Source organism: Phocoena phocoena, chromosome 4 (assembly GCF_963924675.1).
Source record: "Phocoena phocoena chromosome 4, mPhoPho1.1, whole genome shotgun sequence".
Taxonomy (NCBI): domain Eukaryota; kingdom Metazoa; phylum Chordata; class Mammalia; order Artiodactyla; family Phocoenidae; genus Phocoena; species Phocoena phocoena.
This window is the reverse complement of record NC_089222.1, coordinates 76,801,767-76,826,058: the sequence shown is the minus strand read 5'-3', so window position 1 is coordinate 76,826,058 and position 24,292 is coordinate 76,801,767. Positions and strand designations below refer to the sequence as shown.

Below are 24,292 nucleotides of genomic sequence, written 5' to 3'. Positions count from 1 at the left end.
TGGGACTAGAATGACCCTACTGAGACGATGATGAGGCAGTTACAATGACTCCTAGTGTGAAGATCAGAACTACTGAGAATGGGCCCTCTTCCTCTCCTTTTTAGCCCACTCTCCATTATCACTACCGTTATCAAGACTTACATTGGAATTTGTTAACTCTGAACTTAACCAAGAACTTGCTTTTTCATTTTAGACAGTGCTTGCTCAGTGAGACTTGAACTGATCAAATTAAAAACCCGGGCGTCATCTTTGAGTTCTCCTTCTCTTTCATTTCCTATTAAGTCACCAAGCCTATTGAAAACGTTTCCATTTGTCTCTCCTTTTTCACTCTTATTGCTAAAGGCTTATCAATTTATGTCTGGACTACTGCAATGGCTTTCTAAGTAGTCTCTAGCCTCTCTCTCCTCTAATCCTTCTTATTTACCATTACTCTATGCAGTTTTAAGAACATCCAGTTTCATCTGGTGATCCTCAATTTAAAAAAAACCACCCCCAGGACACCCTTACACCCAATGATTTCATAATGTATAATGGTCATTCCTCAGCCTGGAGCTCAAGACGTTCTACAGTCTGACCCCAGCTCTTCTAAATTGTGTTACCATCACCTATTACTACCATTATCATAAAGGAACGCCAACCCTCTATTTTAGTCAGGTTGCTGTACCTAACATCCTCTGAATACACCACTCAGCCTCCACATTCTGATGACGCTGACTTTATAGGGGGTTAACATTTTGAGGATATTTACAGAATTATTCAAATCCTATACATTCTTTAAGATCCAAATGAAGTTTCTTCTCTTCTAGGTCTTTCTCTACCATTTTGGGACTTCTTTCTACTCTAAACTTCTATGAAACTCACTGTCTATTCCATCCATTTTGCTAGGGTCATATTCCATCCTAAAATTTAACCAAATTCTTTCATGTTTCTATGCCATGTGTATGTCTTTAATCAAATAAACAGTAAGCTCCTGGTAAAGGTCCCCCAAGGATTTTTCTGGTCTCATTTGTTCTTCAATCAAATTATTAACCCTTAGTTAACTGAACCCATAAACATTAAAAATGTTTCTTTGCATGTTACGATGCCCGTCCTATATTAAGGGTAAAAGAGGACAATCTTCTTGGATATCATATAATAATCTTAAGAATTTACTTCTGCATATGAATAACAACTGAATATTTAGGAATACACAGATGACACAATTTTCTCCCTTGCTTTATTATTTTGCATCTCTGAACTGTACTTCTGAACTTATGTGTTCAAGGGTTGTGAACTGTTACCTCCACATAAAACAAGGAATTAATTTATAAATACTGGAAGTAAGAAATTAAAAATATTAATGGACAATTCTGTAAAAATAGCTTAGAATTCATTTAATATTTAGACCTAAGAAATCTCTTTCTATAAAATCTGAACATGTCAAAGAGACTATATCTGGGCCCTTTAGAATCTGTAGCCCCAACACTTAAAAACTAGCAGGAAGAGGTTCTGGGACCAGCAGAACACTCTTTAATGCTAAAGCCTGCCCAAGCACTAAATACAATGGCACCAGGGAGGTGACTTGTATGACGCATCAGTGATAGCACACTACGCAGCTTTCTAAGAGTTAAAATGTGCTGTTTACATGGAAGGAAATGATACCAAGTTGTTAGGGAGTGCTAGTTTAGAGAAGCACAGACCAACCTAATTCATATTATTTATAGAACAGAAAATGTTCTCAGCGAAAGTGCTGAAAAAAAGAAAAAATTGGTCCAGAAAGGCAGAATTACAACCAGTGCAAGATTTATAAAATCCATCATGTTCAGAGCCTTCCCTGGTGGTCCAGTGGGTAAGACTTTGCGGTCCCAATGCAGGGGGACCAGGCTTGATCCTTGGTCGGGGAACTAGGTCCCGCATGCATGCCACAACTAAGAGTCTGCATGCCGCAACTAAGAGTTCGCATGCTGCAACTAAAGAGTCTGCATGCCACAACTAAAGAGTCCGTGTGCTGCAACTAAAAGATCCCGCATGCCACAATGAAGATCCCATCTGCCTTGACTAAGACCCGGCACAGCCAAAATAAATAAATATTGTTTTTAAAAAGTCTATCATGTTCAAATATAATGACAAAAAACAAACACTCCTTTATTTAAAAAACCAAATTTCCAAAACTAAAACTTCTTTGTTAGCATTTATCAGTCTTTTACTTTTTAATGGTCTTAAATGCATTTGTGACAAAGATAAAGTGCCAAAGTTTTAAGAAATCATATGCTAACTTAGGATGTTATCTATATTTTCTTGGACCGATCAATGATTTTTTAAAATAGAGATACTGGCACTTTTTCTCTTAAAATAAATGTTTATATGTCTCACCAATAACACCAGCCTGTAGCACAGAGCATCCCACATAAAAACACAATGCCATTAAAAACCAAACAGGAATCCTGAAAGAGAAAAGGAACTCTAGTTTTAATATAGTAAATTGTACCCAGAGACTCCCTTCCCGTTATCCTTTAGAATTACCAGAGTCCTTCCAACCTGCACCCTTAGCCCAGCAGAGTAAGAATAAACTCTTAATTGATAAATACTAAATTAAAGATTACTTACAATACTTACAATATTTTCTTAGTTACACACCTTCTTCTCTTAGCAAATGTCAATTTCTTAAGATGACTTGTTTTTAAAAGTTCCAGTGTCAATATATTCCAATAATAAATTTACTATTCATACAATTTATTATTTCACACATAATTAATATAAAACTTTAAAGACATTTAAAATATATATTCAATGTAGCCAAGTTCTATTCTTAAAAACAACTTTTCTTCTGAGTTTACATCTCCAGAAGACCAGTCCTCAAGGACTTCTGGAGTCTAGTAATGTTGGCATCCAGTGCTGCAAGGCCATTTCGGAAGTCTTGTTCATCACGAGAAGTGAACGTTGAAAAAGAAGTGCTCCAGTCAGAGGTTAAATCAGAATTAAAAAAGCTACCATCAGAGACTGCACTACTTTTCACTTGAATGCTGCTGTTCTCACAAGTGGAGGGGCCATGACATGCAGCCAATTCCTCTGGCTCCTCAGTGGCAGGAGGGATCTTGCGAATGGCTTCCTTTATTTTCTTGAGGAGTTGCTTGTCCTCCATATCAGCTGTTCTGGAAAGTTTCTCAGGTGCAACTCCTTCCTCTTTGGAAGAGGAACAAACTCCAGGTGCACACAATTTATTTTCTTTTTCAGCAACAAGTCCACTGACCATCTGCGGTGGAGCAACACTGATCTGTGGCTGGAGGGATAATCTCTTAGATAGTGGTGATTTCTTTTTAGAAGTGCTTCTAGCAAACGGAATGTAAATTGTCTTATCCAAATTACACTCATCTTCTATTAAAGTTGTAATTTCACTCTCCTCATCAGAATCCTGTTTTGAAAGGGCAGAAATGATTCCAGGGGCTGATGCTTCCACCATGTTCCTAGCATTAGTATGTTGAGGGCCTTTAGAGGGCAGAACATTTTCATAGGGTCTATCTGGCATTGTGTTTTCCTCATTGCTAATTGTAGAAAGTGGCTCTGAACGTGTAATAATAGTGTGAACTGGTTCTAACTTATTTAGATAGCTCATTATGGAAGTGTGAGCAGGGATTCGGTCGTGTTGAGGTTGTTTTTCATAAATGTTCAGAAGTGATTTCGTAAGATTATTCCCAGACTTGCAGCGAGCAGTGTCCATACTAAGATCTGAGAGAAGCTTTGCCATACTGGTCTGTAAAGTTCTGTTAAGAAGAATTTAGTACAGTAATTATTTCTTTGTACCCATTTCTTACATTTATTTAAATATACCTCATCTTTAAAAGAAAGTATTTGAGGCAAGCACCTGGTTCTTAATACAGGAAAAAGCAACTAAAAGCACAAAATCACAGAATATGCTCTGGAAAGAGTAAATTAAAATAAGCAATGATAAAAGATCTTGGTCTGCATCAAATCGATTATTATTATATCTAAAAATAGAGGCTCAGAAAAATTTCTCTCTTAAGGTACAGAGATGCTTTATTTTTGAGCAACATTGCAAAATGGTAAATATACTACTCATTTGTTAGTGGATTCTGTTAGTAATTAAATTACTTTCCATTCAAAATATATATGCAAAGGACGCTGGAATAATGCTGGGTAAAAAAAAAAAGGATAGAGATAATTATCTAGTATAATTAGGTAGCAACAGCTAGATTCCAGGAAAAGTGTGATATAAGGAAAACCACACAGGGTTTGAAGTCAGACAGAAATGGAATCATATCTTCACACTATCACTAGCTGTGATCTTGGGCAAGTCACTCAACCTTCCTGAATCTCAAGTTCTTCAATTGCAAAATGAAGGTAACTACTTCAGAATTAGAGTGAACATTAAATAAGATAAAATAGGGCTTCCCTGGTGGCGCAGTGGTTGAGAGTCTGCCTGCCAATGCAGGGGACATGGGTTCGAGCCCTGGTCTGGGAGGATCCCACATGCCGCAGAGCAACTAGGCCTGTGAGCCACAAACTACTGAGCCTGCGCGTCTGGAGCCTGTGCTCTGCAACAAGAGAGGCCGTGATAGTGAGAGGGCCGTGATAGTGAGAGGCCCGCGCACCACGATTAAGAGCGGCCCCCGCTTGCCACAACTAGAGAAAGCCCTTGCACAGAAACTAAGACCCAACACAGCAAAAATAAATTAATTAATAAAAAAAAAAAGTGTGCGTGCGTTTAGGAATAAAAGAGCAAATCTGTGTAAATGCTTACAGCAGCTCCTGGCCCATACAAAGTAGCCAACAAGGTTCTTTCCAAAAAAAAAAAAAAAAAAAGATAAAATAATAAAACATGAGGGTAAAGTGCCTAGCACAGTTTCAGGCTAAGTGGGTTTTTATTTCGTGGCAGCTTTTATTAGTAGTCCTATTAAAACCATTTTATACCAAGGCTTTAGTCTATTTGAATTGAATCATACATAATACACTCTTAAATACAGATAAAAAGAAACACACCAATTTTAAAAAAAGATACAAAGAACATCAACAGGTAATTTTAAAAGACTACAGTTAGCCAATAAGCATGTTTTAAAAGTTCAACTCTTATCAGAGAAATTCAAAGTTTTTAAATGTGATTTTTTTTGGCCTATCAAGCTAACATAGGAAAATAAAAATATCCATTGTTAGAGAAGCTTGGAGAAGCAGGTATTACTAGTGGGAGTGTACACTCTCTGAGCAGACCAGCAATATATCAGAAGCCTTAAAGATTTGTATATCCCACACCTTTTGACCCACCAAGTTGCACTTCTGGAACTTTACCCTACTGATATTCACCAAGAGGCTGTACCCAGAGATATATTTACAAAGATGTAATTTATAACAGAAAATAAATGGGGTTAATATCCTCAAATACTGTGGACTGATTTAGGTAAACTATGGTCTTACTGCATCACAGCCATCTATAGCCATGTTGTAAAGAATATTTATTGATAAGAAAATGTTTATTATACCAGGTTAAATTTAAAAGACAGACCATAAGCAACACAATAACAATATTACTTTTGTAAAAACAGTTACACACATCCAAATAAAATACTAAAAGGAATCTTTATACGAAACCGTTGGCAGTGATTATATCTTTGGATATAGAATGAGTGATTCTTTTCCTACAAAAGGAAAAAAATAGTTTTTTTCCAACCTGGCTTTCACTGTCATCTTAAATATGCTATGTTTTGAGTTCTGATTACCATTCAAACGGCAATGGCTCCAGCCACTTTTTCCTCATACCTCTTTCAAGAAGCTAATGAGCTACTATTAAAAAGATTAAAAAATATGCTATAGAAATGTATATTTAAAGAAATGCTGTAATGAATAATGATCCACTAGTTAATTCAACAAGACTGCACACTGCGATTTTTATTTATTTTTAGTAAAGAAATCCTTATGTTGAAGTTCCTTTCCAGACTTAAAAATGTTATCTCTGCTGTGCACAAAATCTGCAATACAGAAAGGAAGGAAAGGACAATGTAATAAGAGTTTAATCTCTGGAAATTAATAGCAATCACTAAGCTTCTCATGTGTAAACAAAATGTGACTCACCATTGTCTTTGAAATTAAATCTCTGTAAGTAAAAATAGGCCAAAATTTAAAAGGAAGCAATACAAGCACCTAGATAGCTACAAAGTAGTTATATTTGTGTTTCTATTATATGAGACTCAGCTAAACAAACTGATTTTTAATGCTTGGAAAACTGGCACATTTTCATAATAAGAAATGTAAAGTTCTTTCTTGGCTATTTATAATAATTTAAATAACTATCAGCACTTGTAAGAGTGCTCTCAGAAGCTATTAGAAGAATATTTTTTACTTATTTACTGAAAAATATATTAATTTTCCTCACATTTTAATGGCTTTATAACATGTATTCTAGTAAAATCTTTAAAAAGTGATAAAGATGTATTTCAAAACTATTGAAGGGGGCTTCCCTGGTGGCGCAGTGGTTGAGAGTCCGCCTGCCGATGCAGGGGACACGGGTTCGTGCCCCGGTCCGGGAAGATCCCACACGCCGTGCAGCGGCTGGGCCTGTGAGCCATGGCCGCTGAGCCTGCGCGTCGGAGCCTGTGCTCAGAGAGGCCACAACAGTGAGAGGCCCGCGTACCGCAAAACAAAACAAAACAAAACAAAAAACTATTGAAGGTTGAAGAAAGAAATGGTTTAGGAAATCTGTTAAAAACTTGTATGTGAAACTCCTAGTTCCATCATCCCTCCCCAGTAGTCTGAGAAAGGCATTAAAAATTTTTGTGAAATCTCTGAGACTATTTAACACACACACAAAAATATATACCTATCTGAGGTGCATGGCTATAGGGAAAAGATATGGGATAGATGAACATGAAGATTTATCTGTATTGTCAGATGTCATTGCTTTACACTCTAATGTCAAAAGTAAAATTTAAATGGTCACAGTTAGCCCAGCTATAGGACTGGAGATGTTCCTAATTAATTGAATTACATAGGGTACCACCAAATATATCATAAATCACCAGTGTGGGTGAATTTTGACATCTGAGCTCCAAGAGCATTTTTTTTGTTGTTTTGCTCTTTAATTTAAAGGGCAAAACAAAAATTGCCATCAGTGGGTATATATACTTAGCATTTTGAAGCTAGTACTGAATCTTCAGAAAATGCAGTGGTAGAACTATAAGACACTGTGCTAAGCCTGCCTACTATGTTTCTATAATCATTTAGAGTCTAGTTAGTCTGACTAATAGGTGAAATAGTAGTCATGAGGCAGGATTTATGCTCAGCATCAAAAGAAAAGGTCCTTAACAACAATGGAAAAAAACTGACAGGAAAGTTCTTGAGAGTCTTAAGAAAAGGAGAACAAAATGTCTATATCTAACATTTTAGACACAGTCTTTTCTAAAAGCAGATAATATATAAGAATTAATGACCTTTCTCAGTTTCTATGTTAGGGTAAATGTTAGGAAAAGGCTCCAATTGGCAAACGAATCCATTTTTGCTCCTAATTAACACTGGGAAAGGCATACTGTGTGTTATTTGGGAAGTATGAGCAGACACTAAGGTATCTTCTTAAAAAGGCAGAAGAATCTCTTAATAATGGGTCATCTTCTCTCAGAGAGAAGCTGTCCTTTTCAAAACAGGAAGCAAGGCTAAAGAGGGAATCTGATGTCTTGGCTGAAGTCCAGCTCATGTCCCAACTAGGTGTGAAAGTCAGGTATGTGCCTTCATTTCTTTGGGCTTCCATTCATGCTAATTTCTAGAATAACTGTACTATTACTTACTCTGAAAACCGTTCTTATATTTTTGCTATCAATTTTCTTCACAAATGTACCACACGTTTATCCTTTAAAAAAGATGTTATTTCCCTTCATACATCATCAAAGAACTAGAATAGTTTTTTGCTTAACGATGTGGATATTTAGCAACTAAAATGATTAAATATTTTTGTGTGTGTTTCACACTCATATATTTGGACCACAGTATACAATAAATGTTTGTTGAATAAATGAATAAGCAAATGAACCCATCCATTTATCCATCCATCTCCCCGGGGAAAAAATGCTAAGGTTTACGTAGACTAGATTAGGCATGGAGTCGTCACCAGGAATAAACTGTTTTAGTTAAGATCATGCCATGTATGAGGGTGAAAGAAAACCTGGCTAGGAATTAAGAGATGTGAGTTCTAGTCCCAGCTCCGTTATTAACTCTCTATTAATATTTAACTTACATGGCCCCAGTTTCCCCAACCATGAAAATGCAGATGTTTAAATCTTCCCTCCATAGATGAGGACAAATGAAATAATAAAGAGAGGACTCTGAAAAAAATCCAAGTGCTTTATAAATAAAAGATAACATCAGCTTCTAATGTCATGCCCATAAAGGAGCTGGGTTTAGTAGTATGAAAAAGAAATTGAGGGAAGAAAACTCCCAGGGAGCTAGATCTTCTGCTCGGGGCTGACAACCATGCCCCTTAGAATGAAGAGATGCTGCCAGTGACACCTAAGCAACCATTCATGGAACTTGACCATGTTACCTTGCTGTCCTGTTTTTCTTTTCCAAACTGACTATATACCATATGTACTTTAATACATATGTTAAAAAATATGTATTAAAAAAGTTATTTTTTAACTTAAAAAAAGTTTACTGATATATAATTTATAAAATATAAAATACGGCATTTTAAAGTGTACAACGTAGTGGGTTTTGTGTATATTCAGAGTTGTACAACCATAACCTATACCCAGCTTCAGAACCCTCACAAGAAACTCTGTGCCCATTAGCAGTCACTGCCCATTCTTCCCCTCTTCTCCCAGCCCTTGACAAATACTAATCTACCTTTTGTTTCCATGGGTTTGCCTATTCTGGACATTTCTTAGAAATAAAATCATATAATATGTGGCTTATTGTGATTGGCTTCTTTTACCATAAATATTTAAAAATAACAGAATTTTTACCCCAAATTACTCCTCAGAAAAAAGAAGACGCTTTTCTTTGGAGACCTTATAAAGACTTTCATAAGAAGGGACATTCTCCTAATTACTTCACTTTGAACAAGAGTGGTATAGACCAATTTTTAGAAACTCTGCCTAGAACCTAATAATTATAATACTACATGGATACAAGAAGTGTATTTTGTTTTTTTCACTGTTCAACAAAATTTGAGTGAAATTATTCTGTGAAAGATGAATGAGGAAAAAAGTGATATTTCTATATTAATAATAGCTTTTATAAAGTCACTTCAAATATGTTTACAAAGCAAAATTAATATTATATATATTATCATTTATATATAGATTTCATCTATTTCCCTAAAAGTTTATAGTTCAAAATTGGGAAAAAAAGTTTGTAATTCAAAATGGGTCTTCTCATTTGAAGTACGAAGAAGATTGTTTTATATTCAGGATTGCTTTATGTTTAGAACTATGAATTTCCAGGATCATTCAAAGGTATGGTCAGATCTGATGATATTCAGGCCTAAAATAACTGACTACTCTAGGATTTAAAAAATTTGTTGAAAATCTAATTCTCGTGAACCATCTCAAGAGAAAACTGAACTTTATAAGTGCGTATCATTTAAAAATTGAGTGAGGTGGTTTTATTTATGTAAGACATGTTAAGGAATAAAGGGATCTTAGAAGTTGCTGCCAACTCCCTCATTTTACTGATGAAACGAATGAGGCTCAAAGAGGCTAAATGACTTACCCAAGATCTTATGAATGAGGGCTTACTGTGCTAAGTGCTTTTCATGAATGATTTCTTAGTCCTCCTATCAACCCTAATCATGTCCCCACTTTACAGGTAAGGTTTAGAAAGGTTAACTATCTTGCTCAGAGTCATACAGCTAATACATGGTAGAGCTAGGATTCCACTCAGGTTTCTCTGGCTTCAGAGAGCTCTTAACCATTTTGCCAAATAAGTCTTTAGCTCCTCATCAGAGGCCTTTTCACATGGTTTAAAAAAGCAGTTAGCCATGTTTGGAATTTATCTTAACTGGAACAGAAGAAAACATCATTAGAAATTAGCAAAAACATTGAGAAAAGGGTAAGGGTAAGAAAGCAGGTCCAAAATTATTTTGAAGTTCATAAATACATCTAACAAAAGGCATAAGTTATTCAAATGATGTCAATATTACCTGGTTAATTCTCTTAGTCGAGTCACCTCAGCATCACGCTGACGTAATGTTATTCCCAAAATCTGATTTTCCTTTTCTGCAGCTTCTAACTTAAACCGGCAGCTTTTCACATTGACTAAAGCTTCCTCCAATTCTAAAACAACAAAAAAGTTTTAGTTTCCCTATTACTTTTTTTTTTTTTTTTTTGCGGTACGCGGGCCTCTCACTGTTGTGGCCTCTCCCGCTGTGGAGCACAGGCTCCGGACGCACAGGCTCAGCGGCCATGGCTCATGGGCCCAAGCCGCTCCGCGGCATGTGGGATCTTCCCGGACCGGGGCACGAACCCGTGTCCCCTGCATCGGCAGGCGGACTCTCAACCACTGCGCCACCAGGGAAGCCCCCTATTACTTTTTAAAAAGTGACCATAACTGTAGTTCAAACACATACCAATTTTCATTCTTGTTGTCTCAATGTCAAATTGCTGTTTATTTTCAAGTAAAGTTTGATCTTTCTCTTTAAATATACCAGCAAACTTTTTGTTTTCATCTTTCTGACTTTCTATCACTTTTAAAAGCTCTTCATTTTTACTCTGTAGTAATTCTTGGCTCTTTAGTGACTCCTGTAATTGATTTTGCAGTGACTTGTTCAATGATTGAAGAGAAAACACTGTAAGACAAGATAGATCAAACAATTATTACCCCAATTTAAAAACTACAAACCTGGAAAAGCTGGGTTTTTTTAAAGAAAAGGCTTGGAATTTATTGATTTTGCTTAACAATTATATGCTTGAGCAGTTCTATGTAAATACTAAATGTATTTTAAAAAACTGATTGGCAGAAGTCATATCTTTCTTCTCCAATTGATATTTCAGGCATTAATTTTTTTACCTTTTTTAACAACAAAATAATATATATACGAAGTAAAAAAAATTCATTTACCTTTTTTAACAAAAAAGTAATATATATACAAAGTAAAAAAAATTCAAACACCATGAAATACCAATGATACCAAATGAGTCTCAATGAAAAGTCTCCCTTCCCACCCCACCTCCACTCTCCCCCAAGAAGCAAGCAATATTAACTTTGATATCCTTCTGGAAAATACTTTTGCATATAACATATATTTAAGCATAAATGAATCAGACTATACCCGTAGTTTCTAACCTTCCCTTTTCCCCCCTCCATAAGATTGTTATGTATCAGCACACAGATCTATCACATTCTTTCTGATGGCTATAAAATGGCACCTTTCATTTAACAGTTGCAGCCTTGAGTGAAGTGGAATCTGGGCATACAGTGGTGAACAACAGAGACATGGTTCCTGCTCTCATGGAGCTGATAGCAAACAAGTAATTTTGAATAGTAATACATGCTCTCAAGGCAACAAGAAGGGAGATGGTAGAGAATAAAAAGAGATAGGCTGCTTAGGATGGCAACCACTGATCTCACTTTCCATCTTGGCCTCCTCTCTCCCACCCAACCCCATGGTTTATTCATAATGGAACCAGAGTGATCTTTTCCAAAATTACTCTGGTGAATTTGAATGCGTTTATGAAGTGCGTGTTCTGTTGGGTGCTCATATTTTTAAAATTCCTTTGTAAATTTTTATATATTAGGAAAATCAAGCCTTTGTCATATCACACAAAAAAAATTTCCCCAGGGCTTCCCTGGTGGCGCAGTGGTTGAGAGTCTGCCTGCCAAGGCAGGGGACACAGGTTCAAGCCCTGGTCTGGGAAGATCCCACGTGCCACGGAGCAGCTGGGCCCGTGAGCTATAAATACTGAGCTCTGCGCGTCTGGAGCCTGTGCTCCGCAGCAAGAGAGGCCGCGACAGTGAGAGGCCCGAGCACCGCGATGAAGAGTGGCCCCCGCTTGCCACAACTAGAGAAAGCCCTCACACAGAAACGAAGACCCAACACAGCCAAAAATAAATAAATGAATAAATAAATTTATTTAAAAAAAAAAAAAATTTCCCCATTTTGTTGATGCTTTTTGAATGTATTTATAATTTTGTTGTGCATAAAATGAAAAAGATTTCTGGGACATGCTTTATCAATCTTTCCTTTGTAGCATGTGAGTTTTTGTTGGGCTTAGGAAAAGTTCCTAAGAATACAAAAAAACTTCTTATCTTCTCCTCTAGTACTATTAGTTTTTTTTTTTTTCTTTTCTTTTACTTTAAGCTCTATGATCCATAAGGACAACTTGGCAATATCTGTCAAAACTGCAACAGTATATACCCTTTGACTCAGAAATTCTACGGCTATAATCTACAAAAACAGTCACACATGTGCACAAAGATATTTGTACAAGGATTTTTGTTGCAGGATTATTTGTACTGGGAAAATGGGGAAAGTACCTAGATATCTATCGGTGGAGGACTTTAAATACATTATGACAGAACTACATAAACAGAATATCTACACAGTTCTTAAACAGAAAGAAACATATTTATATATTTTGATAGAGAAAAATATCCACTACATATTAAGTGAATAAATACAAGCTGCAGGAGTATATACAGTATAATCTCATTTTCACAAAAGAAGTACATATATAGTTCTATTAGTGCCCATCTGTTAGTAGATACGCAGTATTTATGAAATAAATCAATTATATATGAACAGGAGATATGTGAAAGGAAATAAGTCTTTTTTAAAAAAAATAGAGGAATTGGGACTTCCCTGGTGGTGCAGTGGGTAAGAATCCACCTGCCAATGCAGGAGACAGGGGTTCAAGCCCTGGTCTGGGAAGGTCCCACATGCCGCGGAGCAACTAAGCCCGTGTGCCACAACTACTGAGCCTGTGCTCTAGAGCCCCTGAGCCACAACTACTGAGCCCTCGTGCCACAACTACTGAAGCTTGCATTCCTAGAGCCCGTGCTCTGCAACAAGAGAAGCCATCACAATGAGAAGCCCGCGCACCACAACGAAGAGTAGCCTCTGCTTGCCGCAACTAGAGAAAGCCTGTGAGCAGCAACGAAGACCCAATGCAGCCAAATATAAATAAATAAATAAATAAATAAATAAATAAATAAATAAATTTTAAAAACAGGGGTATTATCGGGAAGTCACAGCACGAATCTTTTATTTTTGTGTTTCTGCACTATTTTAAATTTTAATGAGTATTATTCTTACTTTTTTCATGTTGATTCTTAACAAAAAGTCCACTTAACACAAAGTAATTAAGAAAGTTCAATTCTTTATCAACACCTCCAGAGCCACAAAGAATTTACCATCAGTTCTTAAGTTCTTTTACCTACATTCAAGGTTGCACTCCAGAGAACCAGATGACTTTTGAGTTTTTTCTCGTTCTCTAAGTTGCTGGTTCAAAATTCTCAACTGCCTAAATGAAATAATGAAGAAACATGAATGCAAGAATCCCAAGCTCATTTAACAGTATACATTTGACAGCCTATTAAAATAGACAACACAAATAGTGGCTAGAACAGCAGAATTCCATCTTATCCCCCAAATATAAGACAAAAACAAAATAAACAAAGCAACAAAACCACACTACTGCTATTATTAGAAGGCCTGAGATCATTTTTAAAAGACTGTCTGGGATACCATAAAACCACCCCTCACTAGAAAAAGGTTAACTTATTTTTCCCCTTCCCTTTTTTGTTCTCTTTTCAGTGATTTCGTTGTTTGTTTCTATTTCTTTCATTTGTCTCCTCTTGCTATTTTCTTCTTCTGTCTTCCTTCCCAGGAAGTATTTTTATTACTGTAGTAATTATCTACTTTTTAAAAGATCTGTCATAACTACGAACCAGAATACCTACAGGGACCACCTGCTATCAGACATCTATCTGCTTGGCTTGTCATGCACTATAAAAATTGGAAAACACAAATTTATGCTTCTACTAATTTATTAGATGTAAAAGTTAATGTCATTAAGTAAAGAGAATGCTAATAAGCAGCAACTCTTTCCCAAAATGAACTTCACAATATGTAGCTGCTTCACAAATAGGAACATACGAAAGGAAGTGTTTACTTCTAAGAAGTTAATACTTAAAAAAAAGGTATCTCTGGTATCTTTCCAGAATTACTTACCTGGAAATAATCAAAACTAAAGTATTATTGTTACGAAATCTAAAATTATAGATCCTACCTCACATCATTTGTATGTATTAATTCAGAATGGATTAAAGAGCTAAACATAAAATATAAAAATGAACAAAACTTAACTATACAAGTTTTAGGTAGAAATCTACATAATCTTAAAAAGTGGGAAGGGCATTCCTAAGCAAGACTCAAAATCCAGCAACCACCAAGGAAAAAAACAACGGATTTAACTACATCAAAATATAACAGACAAAGGGTCTGTAACATTTAAGAACTCCTACAAATCAGGAAGAAGGGCAATAAAATGTGACAAACGATAAGAATGGGCAATTCACATAAGAAACAGAAATGGCCAATAAGCATATGAAAAATGCTCAGCCTCACTAATATGAAGAAATGCAAATTTAAAACAGGAGATATTTTATGGCCACAGGATTAACAAAAATGAAAGGAAATAACACTTTTTGTTGGTGACGGTATAGGGAAAGGGATTATTTCAATTGGTGGGAGTCTAGTGGTGTAACCATTTTGGATGTCAATTTGGCATTATCCAACAAATGTAAAATGTTCATAATCTGTGACAAAATAATTCCAGCTCTAATTATCTAGCCTCAGAAATAGTTCTATATGTGCAAAATCATCTATAATCTTGTAGATATATATAAGGATGTTCTCAACAGCAATATTTAATAGAAGTTGGAAACAAAATACTACATAAATTATGATATATCCATACTATGAAATACTAATTCACAGGTATTTAAAAAAAAAGACTGGCTTCCCTGGTGGCGCAGTGGTTAAGAATCCACCTGCCAATGCGGGGGACACGGGTTTGAGCCCTGGTCCGGGACGATCCCACATGCCGCAGAGCAACTAAGCCCATGCGCCACAACTACTGAGTCTGTGCTCTAGAGCCTGCAAGCCACAACTACTGAGCCTGCATGCCACAACTATGGAAGCCCACACGCCTAGAGCCTGTACTCCGCAACAAGAGAAGCCACCGCAATGAGAAGCCCGCGCACCGCAACGAAGAGTAGCCCCCGCTCACCGCAACTAGAGAAAGCCCACACACAGCAATGAAGACCCAACGCAGCCAAAAATAAAAATAAATAAATTTATTAAAAATAAATAAATAAAGAGACTGTCATGGAAAGATTTCCAAGAGACCTTATATAGTGAAAAAAACAAGCTACAGAACAATAGTATAACATGATTTCATTTTTGTTTTAATAAAATTCAGCTTTTCTGAAAAGGTTTCTTCTTTACAACAAAGAGGGCAGATTCAGAAAAGGCAGCATAGACTGGTAACACATAACTCCAACTGGAATGCTTCTGCTGATATTTTCCAGAAAAACAGCAGGTCCCTGTACACACCAAGTGTGTGACAGAAGCTTTGCCTGACAATTCTGTATGTCCCTGGTCAGATTCTTCTCTCCTCTTCTCTTCTACAAGTTCATGGGCCTGAGCTGAGAAGCATAATAAAACTGCTCCCATATTTAGGAAAACATTCCCTCCAACCTAATTGTACCACTAGCTACTCTCTTCCCTCTCATTCCCAGTTTTTGGGGCCGGACTTTTAAAAAATGATTGTTCTATAAAAATGATACATGATAATAAATAAAAGTCTTTTAAAAATGGATAATGTTACACGTGCTATTTAAAAGTATTATGTATTATATTTAAGTTTACTTTTCATAATGGAAAAGAATATGAAAAAGAATGTATATACATAACTGAGTCACTTTGCTGTGCAGTGACTCAACATTGAGTGACACAACATTGTAAATCAACTGTACCTCAGTAAAATAAATTTTTAAAAATTATTTGTAAACAGCCTAAAGGAAATAGGATATGAAAAACATTGATTTTGGAATTTTTACTGTCAAGATTACTAAGAGTCTATTCTGAGCCCATAACTCCAGTTGTTTTAGATCTATGTATAGATTCAATGTTCATCTCTAATCTACTCCTTTACCTGAACTCACCTCTTGGTTGACTAGACTTCGCCATTCAAGAATCTTTGTTTCTAAAGGAGGCCAAGGATGCTATATTTCCTAAGTTTTCCCACACTTTAGAATATGACTATTACCTTTACACTAAAAGGATCACTGGACCACATATTTTCTTTTCCCTTAGAACTTTGTAAATGATGTTCTATAATCTTCTGACAATTAATATTGCTGTGAAAAGGGTGAGGCCAATCTGACATTTTTCTCCTTATGATTTGCTTTTTCTTTTGAGCGTCTGTAAAAGCTAAATTTTTTTGGCCTCAAGGTGTAGTAACTTCACCAGCATGTCTTGGTACTGATCGTTTTGCATAGTTTTTCTGAGAACTTCTATACCCTATTGATCTGCTGACACAGATCTTTAGGTTAGTAAGTTTCCCTTCATTTATCTATCTTTTAATATTTAATCTATTCGTTCTCTTCTCTTTTGCAGGAACACTATGCCAATTTTGCATCTCTTCTGTTTCTCTTCCATGTGTATCATGTTCTTAAAAATAATTTTTAGATCAATCTTTTTCTATTTTTTTGGTATGATTTCTTGAAGCTTATCCACCACGCATTCAGTCATTTAACAAGTATTTATTAGAGTGAGTGCTAGGCACAATTCTCGGCACTAGAAATACAGCAGCAAACAAAAAAGACAAAAATTTAGCCTTCTCAAATTCATTGAGACAAAAAAGAGCATAGAGGTTATCAGGGGCTGGGGGCAAGGGAGAAGGGGAGTTACTTTTAGTGGGCACAGGGTTTATGTTGGGGATGAAAAAGTTTTACGTACAAACAGTGGTCATGGGTACACAGTATTGTGAATGCATTTAATGCAACGTACACTTACAAGTAGTTAAAAAATAAATATTATGTCATATTTTACCGTAATAAAAATAAATTAATAAAAATTATTTAAGGGGTTTATAAAGAGAAATAAGATAAGGCTTACAGGAGACAGTGAACTATGAATTTAGTAGCAACTGAAACAGAAATATTTGGGGGGAGAAGCAAAACACAAAAACCAACAAAACAACAACAAAATTCAGCCTTCATATTGCTTAGCTTCTTTTTTATTTCTTTAGTTTTCTTCGCTGCATTAGGTCTTAGTTGCAGCACATGGGCTCTTCATTCAGGATCTTTCGTTGTGGTACACGGGGTCTTTGTTGTGGCGTGTGGGCTTCTCTCTAGTTGTGGTGCGTGGGGTTTTCTCTCTAGTTGGGGCGTGCAGGTTTTCTCTTTAGTTGTGATGGGCAGGCTCCAGGGAGTGTAGACTCTGTAGGTTGCGGCATGCAGGATCTCTTGTTGAGGTGTGCGAGCTCAGTAGCTGTGGCACGGGGGTTTAGCTGCCCCGCAGTGTGTGGGATCTTAGTTCCCCAACTGGATCAAACCTGCGTCCCCAGCATTGGAAGGCAGATTCGTTACCACTGAACCACCAGGAAAGTTCCCTGCTTAGGTTCTAATGGAATACAATATCCCTGACTTGATGTTTGTTTGGTGTTAATTTATTTGTTTCTAACAGGGCTTTCATTTCTGTAATTTTTAGCTTTTTTATTTTTCCAAGGTCACCTAATCCAGTTTTCTTCTCCTCTTACTGTCTCTTCTTCTTTAAGCACTCTCTCTTTTCAATCTCTGTCTTCCTGCTTCTAAGAGAGACTCTATTACATTTAATTTCCTTGAACCTATAGATACTGTTTCAAGTTTTCCTGGGTTTTCTTCGGGTGATCTGTCTTGTGATGTTTATTCTTGACCTACCTTTGTCCCTTTTGTCAATTTGTTTATTTTGAATGTTATACAAACATCTCTCCCCTTCCGTAAATTCTTTCTTCCCAGCTTTTGTGGTATCACTCTCTCCCAGTTTTCCTGATCCTTCTCTACTTGTTCCTTCTTGGGTTTCTTTCACAGGCTCCTCTTCCTGTGTTCTTTCCTTAAAAAGCTGTTGTTCCCCAGCAATTCCCCTTTGGCTTCGTTCACACTCTATACCTTCTTGGGTAATTTACCACTTACATGCTGATAACAAATCACTTGCTTTTAATTATTATTGTCTCCAGTGTCTACACAGTGCCAGACCTGTAGTAAATGCTCAATAAAAATGTGGTCAGTGAATAACTCCCAAGTCTGTTTCTATCCTGGATCATACCATACATGTCTCCAGATGGTCTAAATGATACATCCAGCATATCTAATTCTTAACTCACTGGCTCTCCTATTACATTTTCTAACTAAAAATAAAGTGACAGATTGGTTCAAGATGGCAGAGTAGAATGATGTGCTCTCACCCCCTCTCGCAAGAGCACCGGAATCACAAATAACTGCTGAATAGTTATTGACAGGAAGACACTGGAACTCACCAAAAAAGATACCCCACATCCAAAGACAAAGGAGAAGCCATAATAACACGGTAGGAGGGGTGCAATCACAATACAATCAAATCCCATAACTGCTGGGTGGGTGACTCACAAACTGGAGAACACTTATACCACAGAAGTCCACCCACTGGAGTGAAGGTTCTGAGCCCCATGTCAGGATTCCCAACATCGGGATCCAGCAATGGGAGGAGGAATTCCTAGAGAATCAGACTTTGCAGGCTAGTGGGATTTCATTGCAGGACTTTGACAGGACTGGGGGAAACAGAGACTCCACTCTTGGAGGGCATACACAAAGTAGTGTGTGCATCAGGACCCATGGGGAAGGAGCAGTGACCTGATAGGAGACTGAACCAGACCTACCTGCTAGCGTTGGAGGGTCTCCTGCAAGAGGTGGGGGGCAGCTGTGGCTCACCAAGGGACAAGGACACTGGCAGCAGAAGTTCTGGGAAGCACTCCTTGGCATGAGCCCTCCCAGAGTCTGCCATTAGCCCCACCAAAGAGCCCGGGTAGGCTCCAGTGTTGGGTCACCTCAGGCCAAACAACCAACAGGGAGGTGACTCAGCCCCACCCATCAGCAGACAAGAGGATTAAAGTTTTACTGAGCTCTGCCTACCAGAACAATAGCCAACTACCCACCACCAGTCCCTCCCATCAGGAAACTTGCACAAGCCTTTCAGATAGCCTCATCCACCAGAGGGCAGACAGCAGAAGCAAGAACTACAATCCTGCAGCCTGTGGAACAGAAACCACATTCATAGAAAGATACACAAGATGAAAAGACGGAGGGCTATGTACCAGATGAAAGAACAAGATAAAACCCCAGAAAAACAACTAAATGAAGTGGAGATAGGCAATCTTCCAGAAAAAGAATTCAGAATAATAATAGTGAAGATGATCCAGGACCTCAGAAAAAGAATAGAGGCAAAGATCGAGAAGATGCAAGAAACGTTTAACAAAGATGTAGAAGTAAAGAACAAACAAACAGAGATGAATGATACAATAACTGAAATGAAAACTACACTAGAAGGAATCAATAGCAGAATAACTGAGGCAGAAGAATGGATAAGTGACCTGGAAGACAGAATGGTGGAATTCACTGCCACAGAACAGAATAAAGAAAAAAGAATGAAAAGAAATGAAGACAGCCTAAGAGACCTCTGGCACAACATTAAATGTAACAACATTCACATTATAGGGGTCCCAGAAGGAGAAGAGAGAGAGAAAGGACCTGAAAAAATATTTGAGGACATTATAGTCGAAAACTTCACTAAAATGGGAAAGGAAATAGCCACCCAAGTCTAGGATGCGCAGAGTCCCAGGCAGGATAAACCCAAGGAGAAAGACGCCAAGACACAAAGTAATGAAATTGACAAAAATTAAAGACAAAGAAAAATTACTGAAAACAACAAGGGAAAAACGACAAATAACATACAATGGAACTCTCATAAGGTTAACAGCTGATTTCTCAGCAGAAACTCTACAAGCCAGAAAGGAGTGGCATGACATATTTAAAGTGATGAAAGAGAAGAACTTACAACCAAGATTACTGTACCGGGCAAAGATCTCATTCAGATTCGGTGGAGAAATAAAAAGCTTTACAGACAAGCAAAAGCTAAGAGAATTCAGCACCACCAAACTAGCTCTACAACAAATGTTAAAGGAAATTCTCTCAGTGGGAAACACAAGAGAAGAAAAGGACCTACAAAAACAAACCCAAAACAATTAAGAAAATGGTAACAGGAACATAAATATTGATAATTACCTTAAACGTAAACGGATAAAATGCTCCAGACAAAAGACGCAGACTTGCTGAATGGATATAAAAACAAGACCCATCTATATGCTGTCTACAAGAGACCCACTTCAGACCTAGGGACACATACAGATTGAAAGTGACAGGATGGAAAAAGATATTCCATGCAAATGGAAATCAAAAGAAAGCTGCAGTAGCAATACTCATATCAGATAAAATAGACTTTAAAATAAAGAATGTTACAAGAGACAAGGAAGGACACTACGTAATGATCAAGGGATCAATCCCAGAAGAAGATATAACAATTATAAATATATATGCATCCAACATAGGAGCACCTCAATACATAAGGCAACAGCTAATAGCTATAAAAGAGGAAATCGACAGTAACACAACAGTGGGGGACTTTAACACCGCACTTACACCAATGGACAGATCATCCAAACAGAAAATTAATAAGGAAACACAAGCTTTAAATGACACAATAGACCAGATAGATTTAATTGATATTTATAGGACATTCCATCCAAAAACAGCAGATTACACTTTCTTCTCAAATGCGCACGGAACATTATCCAGTATAAATCACATCTTGCATAACAAATCAAGCCTCGGTAAATTTAAGAAAATTCAAATCATATCAAGGCTCTTTTCTGACCTCAACACTATGAGATTAGAAATCAATTACAGGGGGAAATAACACAAACACATGGAGGCTAAACAATACATTACTAAATAACCAAGAGATCACTGAAGAAATCAAAGAGGAAATAAAAAAATACCTAGAGACAACTGACAATGAAAACATCATGAGACAAAACCTATGAGATGCAGCAAAAGCTGTTCAAAGAGGCAGGTTTATAGCAATACAATCCTACCTCAAGAAACAACAAACATCTCAAATAAACAATCTAACCATACAACTAAAGAAACTAGAGAAAGAAGAACAAACAAAGCCCTAAGTTAGCAGAAGGAAAGAAATCATAAAGATCTGAGCAGAAATAAATGAAATAGAAACAAAGACTACAATAGCAAAGATCAATAAAACTAAAAGCTAGTTCTTTGAGATGATAAACAATATTGATAAACCATTAGCCAGATTCATCAAGAAAACAAGGGGGAGGACTCAAATCAATAAAATTAGAAATGAAAAAGGAAAAGTTACAACAGACACCACAGAAATACAAAGCATGGTAAGAGACTACTACAAGCAACTCTATGCCAATAAAATGGACAACCTGGAAGAAGTGGACAAATTTTTAGAACAGTATAACCTTCCAAGACTGAACCAGGAAGAAATAGAAAATATGAACAGACCAATCACAGATAATGAAATTGAAACTGTGATTAAAAATCGTCCAACAAACAAAAGCCCAGGACCAGATGGCTTCACAGGTGAATTTTATTAATCATTTAGAGAAGAGCTAACACCCATCCTTCACAAACTCTTCCAAAAAACTGCAGAGGAAGGAACACTCCCAAACTCATTCCATGAGGCCACCATCACCCTGATACCAAAACCAGACAAAGATTCTACAAAAAAAGAAAATGACAGACCAATATCACTGATGAATATAGACGCAAAAATCCTCAACAAAATACTAGCAAACAGAATCCAACAGCACATTAAAAGGATCATACACCATGATCAAGTGGGATTTATACCAGGGATGCAAGGATTCTTCAATACACACAAATCAATCAATGTGATACACCATATTAACAAACTGAAGAATAAAAACCATATGATCGTTTCAATAGATGCAGAAAAAGCTTTTGACAAAATTCAACACCCATTTATGATAAAAACTTTCCAGAAAGTGGGCATAGAGGGAACCTACCTCAACATAATAAAGGCCATACACGACAAACCCAAAGCAAACATCATTCTCAATGGTGAAAAACTGAAACCATTTCCTCTAAGATCAGGAACAAGACAAGGATGTCCACTCTCATCACTATCATTTAACATAGCTTTGGAAGTCCTAGTCATGGCAACTAGAGAAGAAAAAGAAATAAAGGAATACAAACTGGAAAAGAAGTCAAACTGTCACTGTTTGCAGATGACATGATAGTATACATAGAGAATCCTAAAGATGCCACCAGAAAACTACTATAGCTGATCAATGAATTTGGTAAAGTTGCAGGATACAAAATTAATGTGCAGAAATCTCTTGCATTCCTATACACTAACAATGAAAGATCAGAAAGAGAAATTAAGGAAACAATCCCATTCACCACTGCAACAAAAAGAATAAAATACCTAGGAATAAACCTACCTAAGGTGGTAAAAGACCTATACTCAGAAAACTATAAGACACTGATGAAAGAAATTAAAGATGATACCAACAGATGGAGAGATATACTATGTTCTTGGATTGGAAGAATCAATATTGTAAAAATGACTACACTACCCAAAGCAATCTACAGATTCAATGCAATCCCTATCTAATTACCTGGGGCATATTTTACAGAACTAGAACAAAAAATCTTAAAATTTGTAATGTAGACACAGAAGACCCGAAATAGCAAAAGCGGTCTTGACGGAAAAAAAGGGAGCTGGAGGAATCGGACTCCCTGACTTCAGACTATACTACAAAGTTACAATAATCAAGACAATATAGTACTGGCACCAAAACAGAAATATAGATCAATGGAATAGGATAGAAAGCCCAGAGATAAAGCCACACACCTATGGTCAACTAATCTATGACAAAGGAGGCAAGCATATACAATGGAGAAAAGACAGTCTCTTCAATAAGTGGTGCTGGGAAAAGTGGACAGCTACATGTAAAAGAATGAAATTAGAACACTCCCTAACACCATACACAAAATAAACTCAAAATGGATTAGAGACCTAAATGTAATACTGGATACTATGAAACTCTCAGAGGAAAACATAGGAAAACCACTCTTTGACATAAATCACAGCAAGATCTTTTTTGATCCACCTCCTAGAGTAATGGAAATAACAAAAATAAACAAATGGGACCTAATGAAACTTAAAAGCTTTTGAAAAGCAAAGGAAACTACAAACAAGACGAAAAGACAACCCTCAGAATGGGAGAAAATATTTGCAAATGAATCAATGGACAAAGTATTAATCTCCAAAATATATAAACAGCTCATGCAGCTCAATATTAAGGAAACAAACAACCCAATCCAAAAAGACGTAAATAGACATTTCTCCAAAGAAGACATACAGATGGCCAAGAAGCACATGAAAAGCTGCTCAACATCACTAATTATTAGAGAAGTGCAAATCAAAACTACAATGAGGTATCACTTCAGACATGTTAGAATGGAAATCATCAGAAAATCTACAAACAAATGCTGGAGAGGGTGTGGAGAAAAGGGAACCCTCTTGCACTGTTGGTGGGAATGTAAATTGATACAGCTACTATGGAGAATGGTATGGAGTTTCCTTAAAAACGAAAAATAGGGCTTCCCTGGTGGTTGAAGTCCGCCTGCTGATGCAGGGGACACGGGTTTGTGCCCTGGTCCAGGAAGATCCCACATGTCACGGAATGGCTAGGCCCGTGAGCCATGGCCACTGAGCCTACGCGTCCGGAGCCTGTGCTCCGCAACGGGAGAGGCCACAACAGTGAGAAACCCGCGTACGGCAAAAACAAACAAACAAACCAAAAAACAAACAAACAAAAAAACTAAAAGTAGAATTACCGTATGACCCAGCAATCCCACTACTGGACATATACCCAGAGAAAACCAGAAATTAAACAGAGACATACACCCCAATGTTCCTTGTAGCACTATTTACAATAGCCAGGACATGGAAGCAACCTAATTGCCCATTGACAGACAAATGGATAAAGAAGATGTGGTACATATATACAATGGAATATTACTCAGCCATAAAAAGGAACGAAATTGGGTCATGTGTAGAGATACAGATGGATCTAGAGACTGTCATACAGAGTGAAGTAAGTCAGAAAAAGAAAAACAAATATCGCATATTAATGCATATATGTGGAACCTAGAAAAATGGTACAGATGAACTGGTTTG

At 36.9% G+C, this 24,292-nt stretch overlaps 1 protein-coding gene across 1 annotated transcript in view; it reads right to left on the bottom strand.

Moving 5' to 3' along the window:
- Positions 1-2,812: 2,812 nt before the first annotated feature.
- The window catches only part of CCDC14 (coiled-coil domain containing 14), a 44,745-nt gene continuing 23,265 nt past the window's right edge, over positions 2,813-24,292 (bottom strand). The window contains exons 10-13 of the mRNA XM_065875852.1: positions 13,354-13,436; positions 10,544-10,762; positions 10,118-10,250; positions 2,813-3,740 (exon numbers count right to left, since the gene is read on the bottom strand). Coding sequence (XP_065731924.1) covers positions 2,813-3,740; positions 10,118-10,250; positions 10,544-10,762; positions 13,354-13,436 — 1,363 coding nt within the window. The remainder of the gene's footprint in view (positions 3,741-10,117; positions 10,251-10,543; positions 10,763-13,353; positions 13,437-24,292) is intronic.